The sequence below is a fragment of the Drosophila miranda genome, chromosome 5, assembly GCF_003369915.1.
Source record: "Drosophila miranda strain MSH22 chromosome 5, D.miranda_PacBio2.1, whole genome shotgun sequence".
Lineage (NCBI taxonomy): Eukaryota > Metazoa > Arthropoda > Insecta > Diptera > Drosophilidae > Drosophila > Drosophila miranda.
Window position 1 is genome coordinate 1,715,050 of NC_046678.1, and position 20,282 is coordinate 1,735,331.

Below are 20,282 nucleotides of genomic sequence, written 5' to 3' on the forward strand. Positions count from 1 at the left end.
ATGTGTGAAATGGATGAGCACCATTGACCTGAGCTGGTAAGGTTTGCTTACACATTATACAAAGTGCTTTCTATGAAATTAAGTTTTCTTTTGTTTTTTTTTCTCTTTGTTTTATTTTATTTAATTTATTCAATATGCATTAAAAGCTGAATTTCTTTATTGTAAATATTACGCTATTATCTCAAATGTAATAGATGAAAATAACCTCAATAAAGTGTAATTAATTAATTAAAAAATAATCATAATTGTTTTTTTTTGTCTTAATGACAGCTGTGACAGGGCCTGTACATAATGACAGAAAATTCTATCCAAATATATCTTTTTTCTAAATCTTGCTCGTCCAGTTTCTGGGTTTGCAAAAAAGGCAAATAGTTGTACTCGACAGGCCATCACCAGCGTTGCTACTAGCTACCATCTGGACGTGCATTATCTCTTGGAGGGCTCTCTGAAAAAATACAACGGAATAATATGAATCTTACGACATCTTCAGCAAAGCACTCGGATAAAGCGTGAGAGACCTTCCAAAAATAACACTTTTGTTAAATATACATATTGTACATATACTCAAAATATTCGTGCTAAGTATAAGTAATGTCTAATCAATTTTGTTCAGATTGCTTGCCTTCAATTTGTTAATTTCAGTTCTCAGTGTGATAATTTTGGTCTCCCCATGATTGATGGTTCCTTTCAATGTAAGGACTTCATTCTGAAGTGAATAGATGAGTTCATCATAGCTTTTTGGTATATTCTTTTCGATGCAAATCCTTGAACGCAGGCACAAAGATGTTTTTCGTATCTGTAAAAAAAGCTAGTCAGCGATAACATTTTCAAATGGATTTGCACCCACCTGGTCTTTCAAAGTCGCATCTATATGAATGCTTGAAGTTTTCCTTATTAAGTCAGAAGAACTTTGGAAGTTCGCTGTCCCTAAAATGCCACTCTGCGCAAAAAATTGTTTGGCCCTATCAATTCTGGAATTCATTAATTGGATTTTTTTACTCTGTTCACTCGACGACGTAAATCTGTATTTTGCATCTGGATAAATAGAAGGATGTCCTCTTGAATATATAGCTGAACCATCAGTTAAATCTTTGTCTGTGCTTTCCGTAGTATCTACAGAGTATTTCCGACTATTCCTTGCATAGATGACACTCTTGTCGGGATATGAAAACGACTTAAATTCCCTGCGTTGTCCTTGTTTCAACTCCTTATTGACCTCAATGGATTGAAGCCTCAATGGCTCCTTTCGACCCGAATGATTCCACCTATACATTTTGGCGCTATTGTAGCCAGAATCTGTGGCAGCTAAATTGCAGTTACATCTGGCGTTTAAATTGACACATATGTAGGTGATCTATGTTGGGCATACTTTCCGAATTATACGAAACTTCTTAGCCGATGTCATTTTGTGAAAGGAAACATCATGTGAAAGCAAAACAAACTATCATCTCGAAAACATTATATGTATGTACATATGCAATGCATTGCCTCGGAATAATCAGATAATACAATTTGGATTGTGCGCGAGTAATGTTGAGTGTGTTTGTTCCATTCCATCGTTTCCGGTTACGGATATGGTCACCGTTCCAATCAGTCTGTTATAAAAAGTTGTTTCAAATCGATCAGAACATGTTTTAGTCAGGTTTTTTTTATTTAAGCAAAAATGAATGAATTCTGCAATCTGGAAAAAATGGTCATTCTAGCGTCAAAATTGTCGATGGCACAGATTTGAGCAGCGAGATATCACAAGAGATTGCTTGCTAACTCTTACAGTCTCGAAAAAAGTCAAGCAAGACGGAGGAACAGAGAGATACTATGTAGCCGGTTATTTATGCTGATAATGAATATATGTGCTTTTTGGGGTCGGAAACGCCTCCCTCGTTCTAAAGTAAAGGTGTTTGTCGATTGGAAAACACTAAACGTATTTACTTATTTCAATTCTCTATTTTATTTGATGACTTAACTTTAATCGATTGAACCGATTTAGTAGGCGTTTGCCAGAAATATGTATCTAAAAAAAGGAAAAACAAATTAGCAGCACCTATCTAAAAGGCAATACATGGATACAAGCTATCTAGCTTGACCGTACCGTACCGAATTTGATATGCCCTTGAAATTCCAATATGTTGGAAACGGACCCCTCCCCTCCCTTTCCGGTAACAATCTTGTGAGTTTTATTTGCACAAACATATAGTTGTTACGTTACCTGGATTAAGTGAAAGTTACAATGGCCAGATAGCTTTAAAACTGAGATTAGTTCGTACAGAAACAGAAATACGGAAGGAATTGTGATCACATAAAATTAAAAATGATTTATATTTACATTTTTTTTTTTATTTATTTAAATACCAGTGTGACCGCGGATTATCAATATCAAAATATACGGTCTGACCCTTAGAAATATACCTAAATACGTCACATATTTCAAAATATACCGTAAATATATAGACGAATTATTTCTTGCATCACATTCCTCGTTTTGGATATTCCGAGGAATATAACTGGCTAGCTAAGACCTGAGGGTCTAAACTCAAACATTTTTCCGATTAGTACATCAATTACAAGACTGAATAACTTTGTTTATAAAATAAAGTTTAAACAAAACCGGTCAACAACAATTTCCACTAAATTGATTTAATTACATGGTAACTACAGGCTAACTACACACCTTCATATTAACTACATTTTCATGTAATTACCAAATGCGACACCTGAAGGGGAAATGCGTACGTTTCAAATGTTTTTGCCCGTTTTTTTTTTCATATAAACCCCATGGAAGCGCCAGTGTGAAAAACCTCCGTTATCCATTTGTTCAAATGCCTTTTTTCCGACATTTTTGAAAAATTGAGATTTTGAGGGAAAACGATCATGAATTCGATTCTGATCACGAATTAGTATTCGATTTGGTCTGGGACATGGCTCCAGGTGACATTTCTACACGGTTTGGTGAGTCTTAAAATATACTGGAAAATAAGAGAAATAACTATGAAAAGTATACAAGTCTCGAGGTGTGTGAGCTAGACGTGGTGTCAAGAAAACAAGAAAATCCGATAAAGTATACGGTCTGACGACCCTCAGAATTATACCAAAATATATACCTATGACAAACACGAACGCCACGTAAGCCCCCTCTATCGAAACAGTTCAACGACTTGAGGTAAATGGCGGAAAAATATTACTTATTGTAAATTCTTGTTGTAGATCCATGCGCACCGTAGCGCCGGCGTAGGCAATGCAATTCTCTGCTCGGTACTGGCCGGCAAACGTGGCTTTGCCATGTATATTATTTCTAGGAAACATTTTTTCAGTTCAGTAAAAATAATTATCTACTATAAGTATGGGGGAATTTACTTATCTGCGCGTCACTCTCCGTTCTAGCTGCCTTTCTTGATTTCCTTCATCTCGGTTCTCTTGCGATTGTGATTTACGTAACTGGGCCAGCTCACCTGAATTTCGTACTCTTATATCTTGCATGTTTCTAGACTTGATCGTTTGACGACTCTAATTGGCCCCTCTGCGTCTTATTGGCATTGCTCAAAAATATTAAATTCTCGGGTTACAATGTTTGTAATAGAACTTGTCTGAAATGGCTCGACCAATTTTCTTGAAATTTTATGTGTTTCGGCCTACTGGTTTTTTTATATGTGTAAGAAAAAGTTTTATTCAATTTAATATTTTTCTTTGAATTTTATGACTCTTCATTTACATTAATTGCTATTGGCTCGGTCGAGCCATTTCGCACCAAGGCTTGTGACACAAAAATTTTATTTTTTAGATCTTTTCCTCTAAACTTAAAAAAAAAAAACGTCATCTTTATACTCTATTTCATTTAATAAACATTAAAATTCTGTTTTCCAAGCTTATTTAATAATACTTTATTTAATACTTTTCGGTAATTTTTTAGGTCAAAATTGAACCGATGTATATTTACGGTATATCGGTATATTTTGTCAATTTCATCAATCTATTAAATTACGGTCACACTGTTTTTAATGTATCAATTTTTGATCCGTAAATTTTATAGAATAATTTTAAAATTGAAACAAAATAAACAGAGTGTGTGTGCTTTAAAATAAAACACAGTTTCTTTACGGATACTTAGATTGTTTGAGCATTTTTCCTAGCTGAATTCCCATTTGTCTTATTTGGTGTATACATATATATGCATATGTACATACTGCAGCAATGGCAGACAAATACTCTTCGGATCTTATGCGCATTGTTATTGCGCAAATAACCCAAACAATTGGGTACAGCTCCACACTAAGTGCACCACTGGAACTGTTGCAGGATATTTTGCTAAAATTTATGCAAGAATTCGCACGCGATTTGCATGGTCAAATGGAGCACGGTAAGTGATGATGATGCTACACGGTTCGTTGAAAATTGTATAAGTTTTTATATTATTGTTTTTGGTTTAGCAAATCGGCTTGAGCCAAATCTGAAGGATGCACGCCTGACCTTAAAGAGTCTCAGCATCAATGTTCATGAACTTTTGGACTATATTGGAAATGTCGAGCCAGTGGCTTTTTCGCGCGATGTTGCTGCGTTTCCCATTAAACGAGCTTCAAATATGAATTTTCTAAAGCCTGGCAGTGCAGAGACCTTGACCCGGCCAATCTATATATTTGAGTACTTGCCACCAATGCAGCCAAACGCTGAACCAAGCGAACCACCTTCTACTGCGACTAACATTATTCAGGACCCTGACCTTCGAGATCTTCAAAATGAGTCTGAAAAGACATTAGCAACGGAACAGGAAAGTAGCTCGAAAGTCGATTTTGATTCGATCAGTATGGTAGAAAAACGGGCCTCAATACCAATTGATTCTCAGTCGCAGTCCACGCTAATAAATTTTCCGGTGAATAATAACTGTGACCCCGATAGTGGACGGACTGTACGAGAAATGAGTAGTGTGGTAATGACAACAGGAGGCTTCATTTCTCCTGCTATTGAAGGAAAGCTCCCAGATGCGTTCGTACCCGATATAATTGGTAAGCTTTTTGGAACTTGTACATTTGAATTTGAATGCCTATTTTATTTGTGTTTTTTTTTTTATATATTGATAGAAAAATATAAAGGGCTACATGCCCCGCTAATGCCTTCCCCAGTTATCGCTCCGCTGGAAGCTGCAGCTAAAGCGGATACTTCACTCAATGAAGATCATCGATATCTAAACTCAACATCATCCAAATTAAATGTGAGAGATCAGCAGCATATCGAAAACCGAAACACAGCTATAGGTAAAAACTTAAAAAAAGAAGGCCAGTTTGCAATGCCTCAAGAGAACACGAACCCATCGGTACCAGTCATGTTGAATGCCAAAGCATCTAAGAAAAGTAAGAAACAAAAGCATTTTTTATCAAGCCTGTCCGGTTTGGAGAGGAGCAAGGCGGAAGTGAATGTCCATGGTGGTAAGGCTCAAGAAAAAGCGCAGCGAAAAGCAATGAAAATATTTCAGAAACTAGCAAAGAGTCAAAATGACGGCGGGAGTAGTCAACTTTTGCACCTGAAAAAATCAAAGAAGCGTATTAATCGGGGAGCATTCCCATCTCTCCCAGACGGATCTTCGGAAAGAATAAAATTGGAAAAGATCTTAAAGAAACAAGCTAAACAAAGACAAAAACAGTTACAGGGCCGGCAGTCTGAGCTTGAGAGAAAGCCCATAGATATTGCCCCAACCACCTGCGACCATGCTCATACTCCACTGACTTCAAAAGCTACAGCGAAAAGTAACGAAGAAACTACTCTCAAAAGTAATGCTGATAGTCGGATAACTGTAGGCGCACATATGAAGAATCATGAAGAACTTCCATTAGAAGGACCTGCATCGGAGGCAGTGGGAACCCTGGGACCGCAAATAGGACTACCAGCAACAAGGAAGCATAACAACGAGCCAGAACGTAACAAATTGGACATTTTTAAGAAAATTTCAAAACCAAAAACGCCAAGGTTAGAGGGATCAGGTCCATCGGGCACTCTAGGTACGACAGTAAATCTATTTGAAAGCACTGCTAGCAGTCCACCATTGATTAATTTACCATCCGGAACGACCATAACACCAGCGCCAGCTCTGGGACTCAGTATAGAACACATGAATGTGGGAAGCAGTATTTCAGCAGTTGCTCATCAAACGATACCTAGCTACGGCGTTTTGATGCCAACTCCACAACCACCATCAACTCACGAAACTGTTGACCTATTAATCATAGATTCAGCAAAGCCAAAGAAGCGAGGACGAAAACCAGGTGGAAAAAATCAAACCAAGATCAATCACTCTGCCACTGACACTGCAGCGCAGCTGGTGCCGCAACCTGCAATGCAATCAATGAAAAAGGGCAAGCAAAACAATATAAATTCGCTCTCAGTGTCATCATCTGCATTGCTGATGAATCCCAGTTTGGTCCCTATAAATATACCAACGGAGCCCCTTAACTTGAGTAATGTACCTCAAGGTAAGCTAAAAGAGAAAAAGGAACGAAAGAAATACAAAACAAAATATGACTCTTTATTGCCCGATAATGAGAAGGAAAAGGAAATAGGTTACAATGATCACTCAATCGAGAATACCTCCCGGACGAAACCTACTGTACATGCTACTAAACCCAGTGCTATTATTCCTAGTCCTGGCCAATATATGGCGGTCGGCGGGGGTATGCCACATTCGTCTTTATATCCCAGCAATCCAACGGGAATAGTGCCACTGCTACCACTTTTACACTTTCCGCCACGACCAGGTCTGATACCTTCCGGGCCAGGACTTTTTCCGGCGACGGCTGGTCTGGTCGGGTATGGAAATAGCGTTTCCATGCCACCATTCATGCCCTTCTCAGGAACAAGTGGAGCCGTTACTGATTCCGTTTGCCGTCCATCCGCTGTTGATACTAGTGGTACGTCGTCCAGGACGAATCAATTATGATTACTCGTTTATTTATATTTGTTTCCTAGAAACAGATCAAGTCGGCCAGTTTCTCAGAGTGCCCTCCGCCCAAACTGATTCTCAGACGGAGCGAAACTATTGCAATGTTGCTCCACTGGTTCCAGAGTCCATGAAGTTTAGTGTAGGTGAGTTGTGATTGCATGCTCTTAGGAAGAACATTTGTAATGCATTTGAATGCAGGTGGAGCAGTAACTGGAGCTACCACGGGGCTGACTAGTGCAGAAGCTGTGTCAAAACTAAAGACGAAAACCTCTACACAGGCTACCGGCAATCTCGGTGATCCGATTGAGGTGTCAGATGACTCTGATGAACCAACACAAAATAAGAAACAATTAGTTCCAAGGCAATCCCCGACGAACCTTGGCAGATCGAACATGATACAGCCGCAACTTCTTCCGTATGCAACAACACCAGCTACATCCATAGATGATTCTCAATTGCATTCAAGGGGCATACTCCATCCGCCCGTTTCTCCAAATTCGTGTGAACCCATCAAGAAGTTTAAAAAACAATCGAAGCTTGACCATTCAGATGTTAAAATGTTAGCTAACACAACACCTTCCTGCAATACCCCCTGTTTTCCCCAATTTAATATGCCCAACTTCAAGGGCGGCGACAAGTTTAGTTTAGCTGGTGGCGCGGATCTCATCCCATTATCACGGCTGGAATGCGGTCTGTCGTATTCTTCTCAAGCAGTTCCCGCCACAAGTTTGTCAGCTGGCGCAACATCAGGATCGAGTTCTGGCCTGGTACCCGCACAGCTGAATATTTCCGAGGATCAGAAGTTTATGCCAAGCTTTTCCAGCTACGAGGATATAACAATTACACCAACCAGCACATTGCCTATGGGACAGGGGGCAGATGAACTAAATATGCGAAAACTTCATAAAAAGCTCAAAAGACCAAAGGAGGGAAAAGTGAAAAAGAAGAAAGACAAAAAGGATAAATCCAAGGAAAAGGAAAGAAATGGCAGTACTATTCATAAAAGCGAAAAAAAAATCAAAGGGCCCGACAAGAAACAAAAGAAGGACAAGAAGAAAGACAAGCAGGTGGGTTTCTTTCTCTAAATTATGCCTGCTACGAGTATAACGTTGAGAAATCATAATTTATTATTACCTATAGCTTATTATATACATATAATATACAAAATTCAAAATATAGACGTACACAAAATATAAAATATTCCTTAAGTTACTTTGGAGCGTTTCATATTTGAAACCTGAAGACATTTTCAGCCGTTCCAACAATTAAAAACTTGATCTATAATCTATACAGATTAGACACCCTCCTGTTTCTCTCTTCATTTCAGATAATAAACCCTATCCCGGCTGATGCAGAAGATTTCCAAAACAATCATCATCTGCCTGAATCTAACGAACGTAGCTCTAGTTGCGAAGTCTTTTCTGGGGTATCTGTAATGCAATCCATTCCAATCCAATCATCACCAGCATACTCGCCAATTGCTCCCCACTACACCTCACCAAAATTGGAGGTTTCCCCAAATCCTGTCCCAAAACTTACACTGAAACTAGGTGGTAAATCCACACCGCTACCGTGTGTTGACAAGGATAGAGACGCACAGGACGCAAGTATCGTACAACATTCAACTATGGGCCATCCAAGCAAAAGAGAACGCGAACGGGAGGATTCCCCAGAACTAGCTCGCTTTTCCCCATTGGTTACTGGGCCACCCAAGGCGAAGCCATGTGAGTGCAATATAGAACCATCTGTAATGATTAGACGACTAATGCATTTTTTGAACATTGAAAATTTAGGTGAAACTCCATTCTCAAGCATATCAAGCAATACGGCAGTGCCTTCAAGCAACTCTAACACGACCAACAGTCCGGTGAAGCCTTTAACTTTATCTTTGTCTGCCATGGCGCCCCAGATGCTGACAAGCCATCCAACTGCTCCTAATTCAGGCGGTTGGATGTCGAATACTAACAATAATGCAATAGCTTCGTCCACGCTTTCGGCCAGCTCTGTTTTGTTACCACAACAATTGATGTTGGCGTCCAAGCCGATTGTCAATAACTTTTCTTCAGTAATGGGAATAAACGCAGGGACGCTGTTGCCTGTTGAACCCAACCATTCCCCAGACTGTCCTCCACAAATAGTGGAATTAAATCGCCCGTCATCGTACGTCGATGCCGAAGGTAATCGGATCTGGATTTGCCCGGCATGCGGAAAGGTGGATGATGGCTCCGCAATGATTGGCTGTGACGGCTGCGACGCTTGGTACCATTGGTAAATAATAACCATAGAATATCATTTATCTTATGATTTTCTTTTGAACTCTATTCGATATCAGGACCTGTGTTGGTATCACTGTTGCTCCGAAGGACAATGACGATTGGTTCTGCCGCGTTTGCATTATTAAAAAAAAAGTACATGGCTCAGAGAAGAAAAAGAAGCGAAACAAGAAAAAGTAACTGGGACTTAGTCGCCCTTAGATTATAAGAAAAAAAACCCCATCAAATCAACAGTTTTATTGTATTGTTTATGTATATATGTTCAATAAAGATTTATTATGTAGAAAAAAACCAAGCAATAGATATCCGGACATTGGCCATTTTTTATGAGTACACATGTGTGCCCCCGAATTTACGAATATACGAAAGTAGAGTACATACATACCTACATATATGTACAAATGTTCTACAGATGATTTTTTACAAATTATAATTGCACACCGAAACCGATTTGCACGTGTTGGAACTAAAGCTGTGCGCTTACTTTTAACCAGACTGATGGCAAGCTATCAGGAGAAGCTATCCAGTCAAACTAAGGCAACAACACACGTACTCTCAGTTCATCTTATGAGAATGCCAATAACTTATTCTAAGCATTATTATACCATTGATTTTGGCAACATCACAAAATTAATCTGGTGGATGTAAAAATAGGAATGCGGCTTCTAAGCCTTCCTTCTGTGCTCGTGTAGATTATTTATATAGTTAAGTGTATATTTATGAATATGTATGTATGTATGTATGTATATCGCTAAAATATTTCCAACATCGAATATCTCAAGTGTGATTAAACTTCTCAAACAATGATATTTTTTAATATGCTATGTCATTGATTGATTTAGAGTCTTTGGAAAAGAGACTTGAACTTGTCCTCTATACAGAATATTTTGTATACATACATACATATGTTTGTACTATAGTATATATGCATTTAGTATAAGTGGACTCCATTTAAGCAATATACTTTTTTAAAACATGAGAGTTGTTGAAACATTGAAAAAAATTATGCTTATATAATTATATTGCACTCAATATTAGCTTCAGCTAAGCTTGTTATTCAGAGAGAAATATGTATTAAAAATTGTTGATATCAATAAGTGGTTTATTGTATTCTAAACATGTTCATAACGCCTGTATAGAGACACACATACCTATGTATATGCACATATGCATGCACGTATATGTAATTTCCAATTACAGTTTATAAGTTAAATTGGGTTAAATGTGATACTTGGCCAAAATCAATATGTTATTTTATTTGGTTTCTCAATAGCCGCTGTTCAAATCGAAATACCTCATCATTTATCGCAGTACAAAAACAATCTAACTAATCGCTCCACACATAAGTGGAATAATTTCTGTGGCTTAATATTAATGTTTTAATCTGTCGCGTCGCAATTCTAGTAAATAGGACGTCAGCAATGGTTGTGCAATGAAATATAAGCATATGCTGGTCTGGCAAGATCTTGAATCTTAATTCGGTTGACTTGTTCTTTGGTGATTTTCCTGACCTGGCTGGCTTTGAGCCTGTGGTGGCTCACTAGAACCTGCTATATTACAATGTGTTGATTGCGATGCTGACTCGTCGGTCGACACAGACGGCAAAGTGGCTACCGTTGGATTGGATGAGTCCTTTCGGCTACCGTCATTGTTAGTGGCATCAGTTGTTGCACTGCTATTGCTGCTAAGTGCCATTCGCTGCATTTGTCGGATCACTGTGGCCGCATAGTATGCTTGCTATAAAAACAATTGAATTAAATGTATGAGCGTCAAACGAATTTTTTATATAGCTGAACGCACCTTCCAACGGGACTTAGCAAAGTTCTTCTTCAATTGTTCAGAAACAGTTCCGTGAATGTTCTTGCTACTGGCCTCATTTCCAGAGATCCTTTATTAACGAAAAAGAAAATATTTACTTCGCCGCATAGATTACAGTTTTGTGAAGAAATGTTTTAATATTAATCGCTTTAAGCAAAGAAACATTTTCCTGTTAATTCAGGTGTTAACACTTACCAAGGATGAGCCAAAGCTTGTTTGCAAGTAAATCGCTTTTCGACGGTGACGCACATTAAATTTTTAATAAACTGCTTGGCCGACTCGCTTATCTCGTCCCAGTAAGGGGAATCGAATTCGAATTCACCTAAAATGTAAATGTTTTTTAGTTGACATGTTTACGTGTAGTCCATATCTAAGCATAGTATAATAAATATTAATTGAAGAGGACCTTTTAATATTTGAGCAAAAAGATTTGCATCATTTTCATCATAAAACGGGGGATAGCCACACAATAGAATGTATGATATTACTCCAATACTCCATACGTCAACGGCTTTTCCATATGGTTTTTGGGCCAGGACCTCTGGAGCAACATATCCCGGCGTTCCACATGCTGTAGCCATAATGCCAGAGTCCTCCATTTTTGATAGACCAAAATCGCTAATCATTATTTTGCTGTCATCTTCAGGACTGTAGTAAAGTAAGTTTTCCGGCTGAAAAGCAAATTCTATTTTGAGCAGATCTAAATGAAAATGAATTTTAATAGGGAAACAACTAAGAGAAGACAAGTTTTTATCCGATCTTTTATACTATTGTACATAATGTGAAAGAATTATTCCAATAATTTAAAAAAAATTTGATTGCAAATGGGGTTGTTTATTACCTTAAGATCCCGATGCACAACTCCCTGTTCATGCATATAATCTACAGCCTCTAGAATCTGTCGTATAAGATGAGAGGCATCCCTTTCCGTATACGAACCTTTTTCCACAATGCGATCAAAGAGCTCGCCGCCAGTCACCCTATAGAAAGTCCAAGTTGAAGAAAATACATACATATATGTACATATGCATACAACAAAGGTAGGATATTAGAAACATACAATTCCATAACTAGGTACACCTTCGACTTGTCCTCGTACGTTTCCAGGAGTTGCACAATGTTGGGGTGAGTTAATCTACAAATAGATTTTAAAAAAATTCATATGTAGGTATTTACATGCATGTTGAACGGTCATTATGTGTTTGATGAATGCGGTGCGATTAATAAAGCTACGACGCAAGCATTCAAATTCATTCAAAGTGTGAATCAATATTGATATTCCCCCGAACTGCATTTTCAATTCAATCTTCATCATCTTGCCAATGTTCTATAACTCACTTAAGCATCTTGATATAGTATAACATGTGCATATACATATGTGCATATACATGGCACATACACTGCTCGTCATCGGGATAGCACACACACACCTTTGAAGAGACTTCAAATAACAAAAAAACCTCTCTGACGATAGTAAAAAAAAATAGCGATTCTAATTTAAAAAAAAATGTGTCCTGGAATTTTGATTAACGCTACGTAGTCTTTTTGGATGAAAATAAATGTAATTCAAACCGACGGAATCGACGGATACAATTACTATTTCCATGATCTTGGGAAGGAAGAGCCCCAATTAGATTGTCTTTATAGTCGGGAGGGAGGTGTGATGGTGTGGGGAGCCATCTACTACTATGACCAATACGAGCTTCGGCTTTGATAACAAGTATGACAATGCTCCGATCCACACGGTGCGTGTGGTTAAATCATGGATGACGAAAATGTTAGATTACTACAGTGGCCACCTTACTCACCCGACATCAATATTATAGAAAGCGTGTGGCTAGCCAGTTCGCAAAGTTTACGAGTCTGGCAAACAATAATCTAACAAAGAAGAATTTATTAAAGGCATCAAGAGTGCTTGGTCACCTTTTTCTTTAAATTATATTGCAAGTTTATAAAAGTTGCTTGCGAAAAGGATCTACGATCCCGTATGAGGTCATTCTCAACAAGGAAGGAAGATAACATTAGAAAATTTATTGAAATTAGTTTAAAAATCGAAATTAAAAGTTTACAAATAAATTCATATCTCAAAAGGTAAAAAAGCCCGATGACCAAATGAAGAGGTATTTAAGCATCTTTTTGTCATTCGTATAACAAATTATTTACAAAATTAGAAACTAGATTCTAGTTATTTAGAATTAAGCCAAACTGCAAACGCGAGGGGGTGTGTTAACTTGATGACGAGTAGTGTACATATGTATGTATGTACTACATACATTTCCATGTCATATGCATGTAGTTCAGTGTGGGATCGGGGTATGAACTCACCGCGTTCCATTCGGACAGTTGGCATCGAAATGATTTGCACTGAACCTACATGAAAAGAAAGCAAATTAAGCAAACAACCAGAAAGTGTTTAAAAACAATACAAATAATACAACTAAGCGAAGAAAACTAAAATATACGAATATTAGCTGGTTCAGGTATATCCATTTAGGAACCTACAGACAATGGAGTTGCTATAGATCGGAGAGTTACAAACTCAATTTAAATTGGAAAGGAAAAGGGAAACATTAACGGAAAAATGGCTAGAAAATATTTATACATATGTATATTTTAATGTTGAAGATAGAAGGTTTTAGAACTCTAATGATTGTTGAAGGTGCCACTTTTTAATAAAAACGAACACATTTTTACATTCTCGAGATCCACCACGAGTCAATCTTTATTAAATGTACTACCTACCGACCGACCAACAATATCAGTCTTGTTGTTTTGAGTTATTCCTTTTTTTTGCATATATAAAGTAAATTTAGGATCAGAACTTTGTTATATGTATGTAAGAAATAAAACTAAATATAATAAACTTTTAAAGCAAAAACAATTATAAAGTATATCTTATTATTATGCAAAAAAAAAAATAACTTAAGCGCTCAGACAATGTATCAGAAATAGTATGTGACATTGACTACAAAAGTTACCAATTTAAGCTTCAGTTATAATTCTTGAATTAATTCCTTTCATTGTGGGGAATACTGGATTGATGGACACTTGACTAACAATTTAACAACTTTATTTGATCTGCGGCTTACCTTCTCAGAACACGTATTTCATTTTCCAGAGATTCTTCCTTTCCCTTGAGAGCTTTCTTGTCGATTATTTTAACAGCAAAATGATCGCCAGGAGTATCCTTGCTCTCTGCCAGTCGCACTTCGGAAAAGGCACCGCTATGGTTGAGAAGACGATAACCCACATATTACCAATTAGCAACAATAATGCAGTGAAATAACAAATATTGGTACTCACGTCCCCAAAAGACCATGAAGATTGTACTTCTCCTCAATTGAGACTTGTTTGCTTAACTCCTTCATATCCTTTGACTTGGCCTTCTTGCCGGAATCCTTCTTGCCAAATAGTGGCATCACTTCGAAGGAATTAACTTTGCTTTTCAATGTAACCGAACCGTCTAGTCTACCGTCAATCGTCAATGTGTGCAAGTGTGGCTCATAGTTGTCGTCGCCCCATCAACAGATTTCGTACAGACTTTGCTTACATTTCTAAAAACATTTTCAATGAGACAAGCATCTTATCAGCAAAAGCGGCACAAATATATTTCTACAAGCACTAACGGTTGTTTTTTTTTGTTTCTGGTCTCAATAAACGCCTGAACAGTAGGCTCTGAGCCAAAGGTTATATTCAGCTGATTGTGTTGTGGTGCTATATGATATGCATATGTATATATGTATATTTTGTATGTATATATATATATATATATATATATATATATATATGCACTGCTATTCGCTTCTTCAAAATGCGATCCAAATCGAAAGTAAATTAATAATCCATCAAGATTGAAACATTAGTAAAGTAAAGCAAAATGCAAATGCATATTACCTCTGATAATTAATCAAAAACATTTTGATCATAATTGATTATTGAAATAACTGATCAGCTGAGTGGAGTCGACCTTCTGTTTGTCGCAAGACAAACTGTCTTTCAGAAATTTAATTTAGTTTAATTTAGATGCTCTAACCAAACTCAATATGTAAGACCTCATATTTGGGAATGAAAGGTTATCCATTTTCTTTTTTTTTTGATATGGGTTTTATTTCAATTTAGACGGAGAGAGGAGAGCGTGCTCTGCAAGTACCTGGTATCTCTTGGAGCAGGAACTTGTATTCTTTATTCTGAAATTTTTGTACTAATTATCCGGTGCCGAAGTTGGCCGAAGACATGGTAAACATTTAAAAAACCACATACATATGTACGTACATATGTATGTATACTGCGTGGGCATCACACAAGTATGTACATACATACATTCACACAAACCATAACAATTTGGTGCTATAGCTATAATATTCATACACGGACATGTTTGGTTATTTATTGATGATGGTCAAGAATGTATGGGGATGGGGTCAGGTGCTATATGTAATTTGGTTTCTCAGCAGGAGTTCACGATTTGTTTACATTTCACTTAATAAATTCACCTAACAGGAATGAATATATGGAATATAATATACGAGTATCTACATACATACATATGTATTCGAAAAGTCGCACACGAATCAAAAGCATATGCATGAGAGGAAACCAAACCCGTTGGATGTAAATAGGTATGGTTTGCATGTAGCTTTACAATAGCAAGTAATTTGATGATGGCATTAAAATTTACGTTGATGGAATCTGCCACTGAATACATATACACAAACGTGCCTAAATGTAGACAATCGACAAAGCATTTTGCGACTTTAAAAAGTTATACACGTCCTTTGCAACATGACAAGTAATTTGGATACAACTCATACCCAAAACTCATACCGAAATTTTAAATATCTTAACTACCTATGAACATACTATGCACTCAAGCTTTCACTCACACATATGTATATTTATGTAAGTAAGATTACTTACAGACTTTAGCATTTACAAACTTGCATGAATTAAATCGTGGCTTCAAAATATGGATCACGTTCTAAATGACAACGTGAGAAATGCACATTTATACATCGAAGTCCGGATCGACGCGATTCTGTAGATAAAACATGAGCTGGTATGTTAATTGCAGTTAAATATTATTGATTTATTGATTGAATTCAGGCGCTGGCGCAGCTGATTTTCATCTTTTATATATTTCGCTTTGGGCAGGTGTGACCAGAAGTGCGTGATCTACGGTAACACTGTTTTGTGTTTGTTAACATGCGGCGGCGAGCTTTTGTCAGTTATCATTCATTGGTGTCCAGCCCGTCATTCGAATCTCGGAATCTAGCCGTGGTTTCATTCGATTAAAGTGGTCTATTAATTAAATAAGAAACTAATAAAATCCCGACACCTGGACACCTTTGAATAATTTTCAATTTTAATTATTTAATTTAATTATTTTATTTAAGGCGGATTGGATTTTGTGCGTAACTGGGTAATTAATGTAGAAATATGTACAAAGTTCTCGGGGATGTGTCTAGAATTGACTGCGCCTAGCACAGCTCTAGATCGGAATAAGACTTATTGTTGCTACCAATTGAAAAAGAGCGAGAAAGAGAGCCTTAACCGATTTGAAGAGAGCAAGACAGCCAAAAACTTCTAATTAGGCCTTCATTTAGCGTGCCAATCTGTATGGAAGTTTCTATACCCTACCTCTATACCACTTTTAAATGGAACTGCATTTCCCAACCATTGAAAAAGTGAACCCACCGGGATATGTACTTGATTCAGGAGCTAGAGCAGATTCAGCAAAAATTGGCTCTTGGATGGTAAACCATTCAGGCTATGGCATTTGAATAGCCGAAAGCTGGAGACATTCGTCCATTCGGTAAGGAGAATTATTGGAGAATTTTAGCACTACACATCCGGACATTCTGTCGCGACCGTTTCCTGCCATAATTAATTAAAAAATTAATAATTATTAAATTAATAAATAATAATTAATTAAATACATGAGAAATCTACATTTAAAATTTTGAGTTCCTGCCAATTGAAATTTTTCAGCAGCTGCCGATATGCAGGCACAACGTCCATATATTAAATCACCCGCTTAACCAGGCGAACAATCACCGACCCGCACAGCTCCAGGTTCGTGCCGTTCAGACTGCACAAGGTGTTGAAAGGTGTCGTCCCCGGGTAGGAGCAAACCCGTTCAACCAAGCGTTGCACCTCTGCCACCTCCCTGGTAAGCCGGTCCCGTGTGATGTTGTCGGGATCAGTGGTGTCCTCAAGCACCGGTGGATAGGTAGTATGCTGCCAGTCGTTGGCTGTGAAGCTGAGTATCTATTAAAAATATTCAAATAGAGACCGGGGTTCGATTCCCCGTCGGCATGTAAAGAATTTTATGTATAATTATTTTTGGCTATTTCTTATTATTTATTAATTAATTAATGTTTTCATATAATTTAATAATATCTATTAATATGTATATGTACATACACATACATATGTTGATGTACACACACACTGATTTTCGTGCTTTCCTTTTGGTCCTCTCTTACTTCGCATACTCTTTTTACGATCTTGTCCGCTTTTTATCAGGCACACATACAATGAAAGCCTCATGTATAGCTTTTTCGTACCGCCGCTATAACCGGATCTTTTTTTCTACTCTGAAAGTAGAAGTTGAAGTGAATTCAAGTGATGACAACATACAATGTCAAATAATATAAATAACTATTATTATTACACGTGTACACCGCTGCACCCCCATCCGCAGGCAGCTCCACCTGCCTCAGCGAATGGCCAGCTTGCAAGGAATGCAGCGCCTGGATGGGGAGCATCCTCCACCGGCGCACCAGAGCAGCACCACGCGCGTCAGTGGGGCACAACAAGCCCATATTCATGTGCCTGTTGACTCTCCGTCCTGAGCTTTTCCATTCCGCCCGCCCATATACTGGATGCAGCTCCTGACGTGCTCAATCAGAACATAAACCTGCAGCTGTCCCTGCACGTACCTGCTGACGCTTACCATTACTTCATTATGTGTCCCATTTGTTACCTCACCAAGGGTAAAAGCAGACAGTAAGGTGCCCGTCCCGATGGTGAGAATAGCGATGAAGGAGAACAGGAACAGAGGCACCAGCACCTGCCCCCAATCCTTCAACATCATCAGCAGAAGCAGCTGCTGGACTTGGATGGGCAGTAAGCTAGATTTTGATTTTGATTTTTATTTCAGCCACATTACGATCTGGTTAATACGGAAACGACGCGATTTTTGCTTTCGGCCAATGAAAATCGTCGAAAATGCATTGATTAAGCATTGAGAAAACGTAACAGAAAGCGTAACATTCTTCATACCATACCCTAGGGAAAAGGACACTATAGAATTGCTGAAATGTATTTCAACGATATTTTGCACTTAGTGGTCTTCTTACAGAGGCCAAGAATAGGTATTGGGATCGAGATATCTGAGAAAAATTCATTATTAGTTACTTTTTAAAGCAGCTTGGAAAACAGATTTTAACAGGCAATAGGAAATAGGAAGGAAATAGAGTATACAAATTGTTGATGAGCAACAAGTCTTCACCATTGACGTGAAAACATTTTTTTGTTGAACCTTTTTTGTTTAAACCTTGTTTTAGTTAAAATAAAGTAAATGGGAGTACTTAAAAGTAATTAATCTTGTAGAAAGTTTATTCATCAATAAGATCAAACTATGTACATATGTGGGCAGAGCTGAGGGTTTTTGTTTGCCAGCATTATTCTCTAAAACCTTTTTTTAGACAAAATCCAATAAAAGCCAGTTTTTAAAATAAACCAGTCAAGTTGAAATTAAATTCACTAATTGGATAAAATTATGAGAACAGGGCTGAGGGTTCTATATAACAGGCAATATTCAACGGAATATTAGAATCGAGGAATATGGGAGTAAAAAAAAATGAAAATTGAATCATTTTATCGCAGTTCAGGTGAAAGATATCGTGTTTTTTTTAAGTTCAGAGGAAAGATGACATGGTTCTACAAGAAGAATTTACAAGAGAGTCTGAGAGTCGGACGGTATATTTTAACGATAAATCCGCGGACCAGGGTGACCGCTTACGGTATTTTTAATACTTTTCGGTAATTTTGTAGGTCAAAATTGACCCGACGGTATATTTACAGTATATATATATATATTTTGTCAATTTCATCAATCTATTAAATTTCATTTTCAACGTTATATAGAAATCCAATAAAAGAAATTTTTTAAATTAAGCCAATCAAGTAGAAAATTGATTCATCAATCGTATAAAATTATGTGGGCATGGCTAAATGTTTTATATAGCTGGGAATATTCGACGGAATATCAAAATTGAGGAATTCATCGTATTTTTTGAATCGGTAATGGCCCGGTTGACAACAATGAGACTAATTCTATATCACAACATATAATATATCCATATCGTATAAACATGGTTTTTTTAAATATACCGCCAAACTACGAACCGGTTAAAACCCAACGACGCGATGAAAATCGTCAAAAATTAATTTTCATTGGCCGAAAGCAAAAATCGCGTTCCATGTTGCGGCAGCATGCAAGCAACAATGCATACCCTAGGAAAGGATATTATAGAATTGAGGAAATGTTTGTCATCCCAGGCAAAAACAATTAAGTCTCTGTTTTAGCCTATTGTTTCTTGTCTGTTGCGGGCAACATTAACTTGTATTTTTAGTATTCTTCTTACAGAGACCAAGAATTGGTACAGGGATCAGGATTTATATACAAGAAACTAATCGAATGCATGAATAGGCCTTAAAAAATGCAATCTAGGACAAGGATTTTATTAATTACGTTTGAAAGCAGCTTGGAAAACCAGTATTTTTCTATAATATTAACGAAATAGGGTATACAAATACACATACTCTGTTTGACAACAAATAAATCTGCAAATACCAGCAACAGTGACGTCACAGCACTGCGACTGTTGAACATTTTTGTTGAAACCGTGTTTTTGTCAAAACAAAAAACATGCCAGTACTTAAAAGAAGTTAATCTTGAACAAAATTGATTCAGGAATCATATTAAATTATTTGGGCAAAACTGAGAGATCTATATACATATGTAGCTAGTGATGTTTGATGGAAGATTATAAACGATTATATATTGGTGAATAACCGGCAGACAACAATGATTACCGGCAACACTAATTCTCATACCCTAGGGAATAGGATGTTATAGAATTCAAAAAATGTTTGTCCTCCCAGGCTCCGTAGGTTACAAGATACTAATAATATACATGAATATGTCTAAAACATATCAATTTTGGAAAATTTCCTTATTAATTAAGTTTTAAAAGGAGTTT

At 37.3% G+C, this 20,282-nt stretch overlaps 3 protein-coding genes across 7 annotated transcripts; 1 reads left to right on the plus strand and 2 right to left on the minus strand.

The window, feature by feature from the left end:
* Positions 1-113: 113 nt before the first annotated feature.
* On the minus strand, positions 114-3,791 carry LOC108164469. 2 transcript variants are annotated; one of them, XM_017300219.2, is made up of 4 exons: positions 3,447-3,791; positions 848-1,595; positions 623-796; positions 114-445 (listed from the first exon to the last, which is right to left on the minus strand). In XM_017300219.2, exons 2-4 carry the CDS (start codon positions 1,271-1,273, stop codon positions 326-328), a joined length of 720 nt encoding a protein of 239 aa, XP_017155708.1. In that variant the 5' UTR covers positions 1,274-1,595; positions 3,447-3,791; the 3' UTR covers positions 114-325. The 2 variants fall into 2 exon arrangements, with proteins under 2 accessions (XP_017155708.1, XP_017155707.1); XM_017300218.2 differs by lacking the exon at positions 3,447-3,791 and adding an exon at positions 2,207-2,317.
* Positions 3,792-3,978: 187 nt separating this feature from the next.
* LOC108164451 lies at positions 3,979-9,647 on the plus strand. 2 transcript variants are annotated; one of them, XM_017300168.2, is made up of 8 exons: positions 3,979-4,351; positions 4,422-4,994; positions 5,070-6,890; positions 6,949-7,065; positions 7,121-7,989; positions 8,250-8,646; positions 8,716-9,190; positions 9,255-9,647. In XM_017300168.2, the coding sequence occupies exons 1-8, from the start codon at positions 4,186-4,188 to the stop codon at positions 9,373-9,375; spliced, it is 4,539 nt and encodes a 1,512-aa protein (XP_017155657.1). In that variant the 5' UTR covers positions 3,979-4,185; the 3' UTR covers positions 9,376-9,647. The 2 variants fall into 2 exon arrangements, with proteins under 2 accessions (XP_017155657.1, XP_017155658.1); XM_017300169.2 differs by having other exon boundaries at positions 4,186-4,351; positions 6,955-7,065.
* Positions 9,648-10,281: 634 nt separating this feature from the next.
* Positions 10,282-16,158, minus strand: LOC108164452 (calcium/calmodulin-dependent protein kinase type 1). 3 transcript variants are annotated; one of them, XM_017300170.2, is made up of 10 exons: positions 15,931-16,158; positions 14,317-14,567; positions 14,103-14,237; positions 13,339-13,383; positions 12,074-12,148; positions 11,855-11,993; positions 11,420-11,684; positions 11,209-11,335; positions 10,996-11,083; positions 10,282-10,932 (listed from the first exon to the last, which is right to left on the minus strand). In XM_017300170.2, exons 2-10 carry the CDS (start codon positions 14,430-14,432, stop codon positions 10,669-10,671), a joined length of 1,254 nt encoding a protein of 417 aa, XP_017155659.1. In that variant the 5' UTR covers positions 14,433-14,567; positions 15,931-16,158; the 3' UTR covers positions 10,282-10,668. The 3 variants fall into 3 exon arrangements, with proteins under 3 accessions (XP_017155659.1, XP_033250296.1, XP_017155660.1); XM_033394405.1 differs by lacking the exon at positions 15,931-16,158 and adding an exon at positions 15,897-15,912; XM_017300171.2 differs by lacking the exon at positions 13,339-13,383.
* Between the last annotated feature and the right edge of the window lie 4,124 nt (positions 16,159-20,282).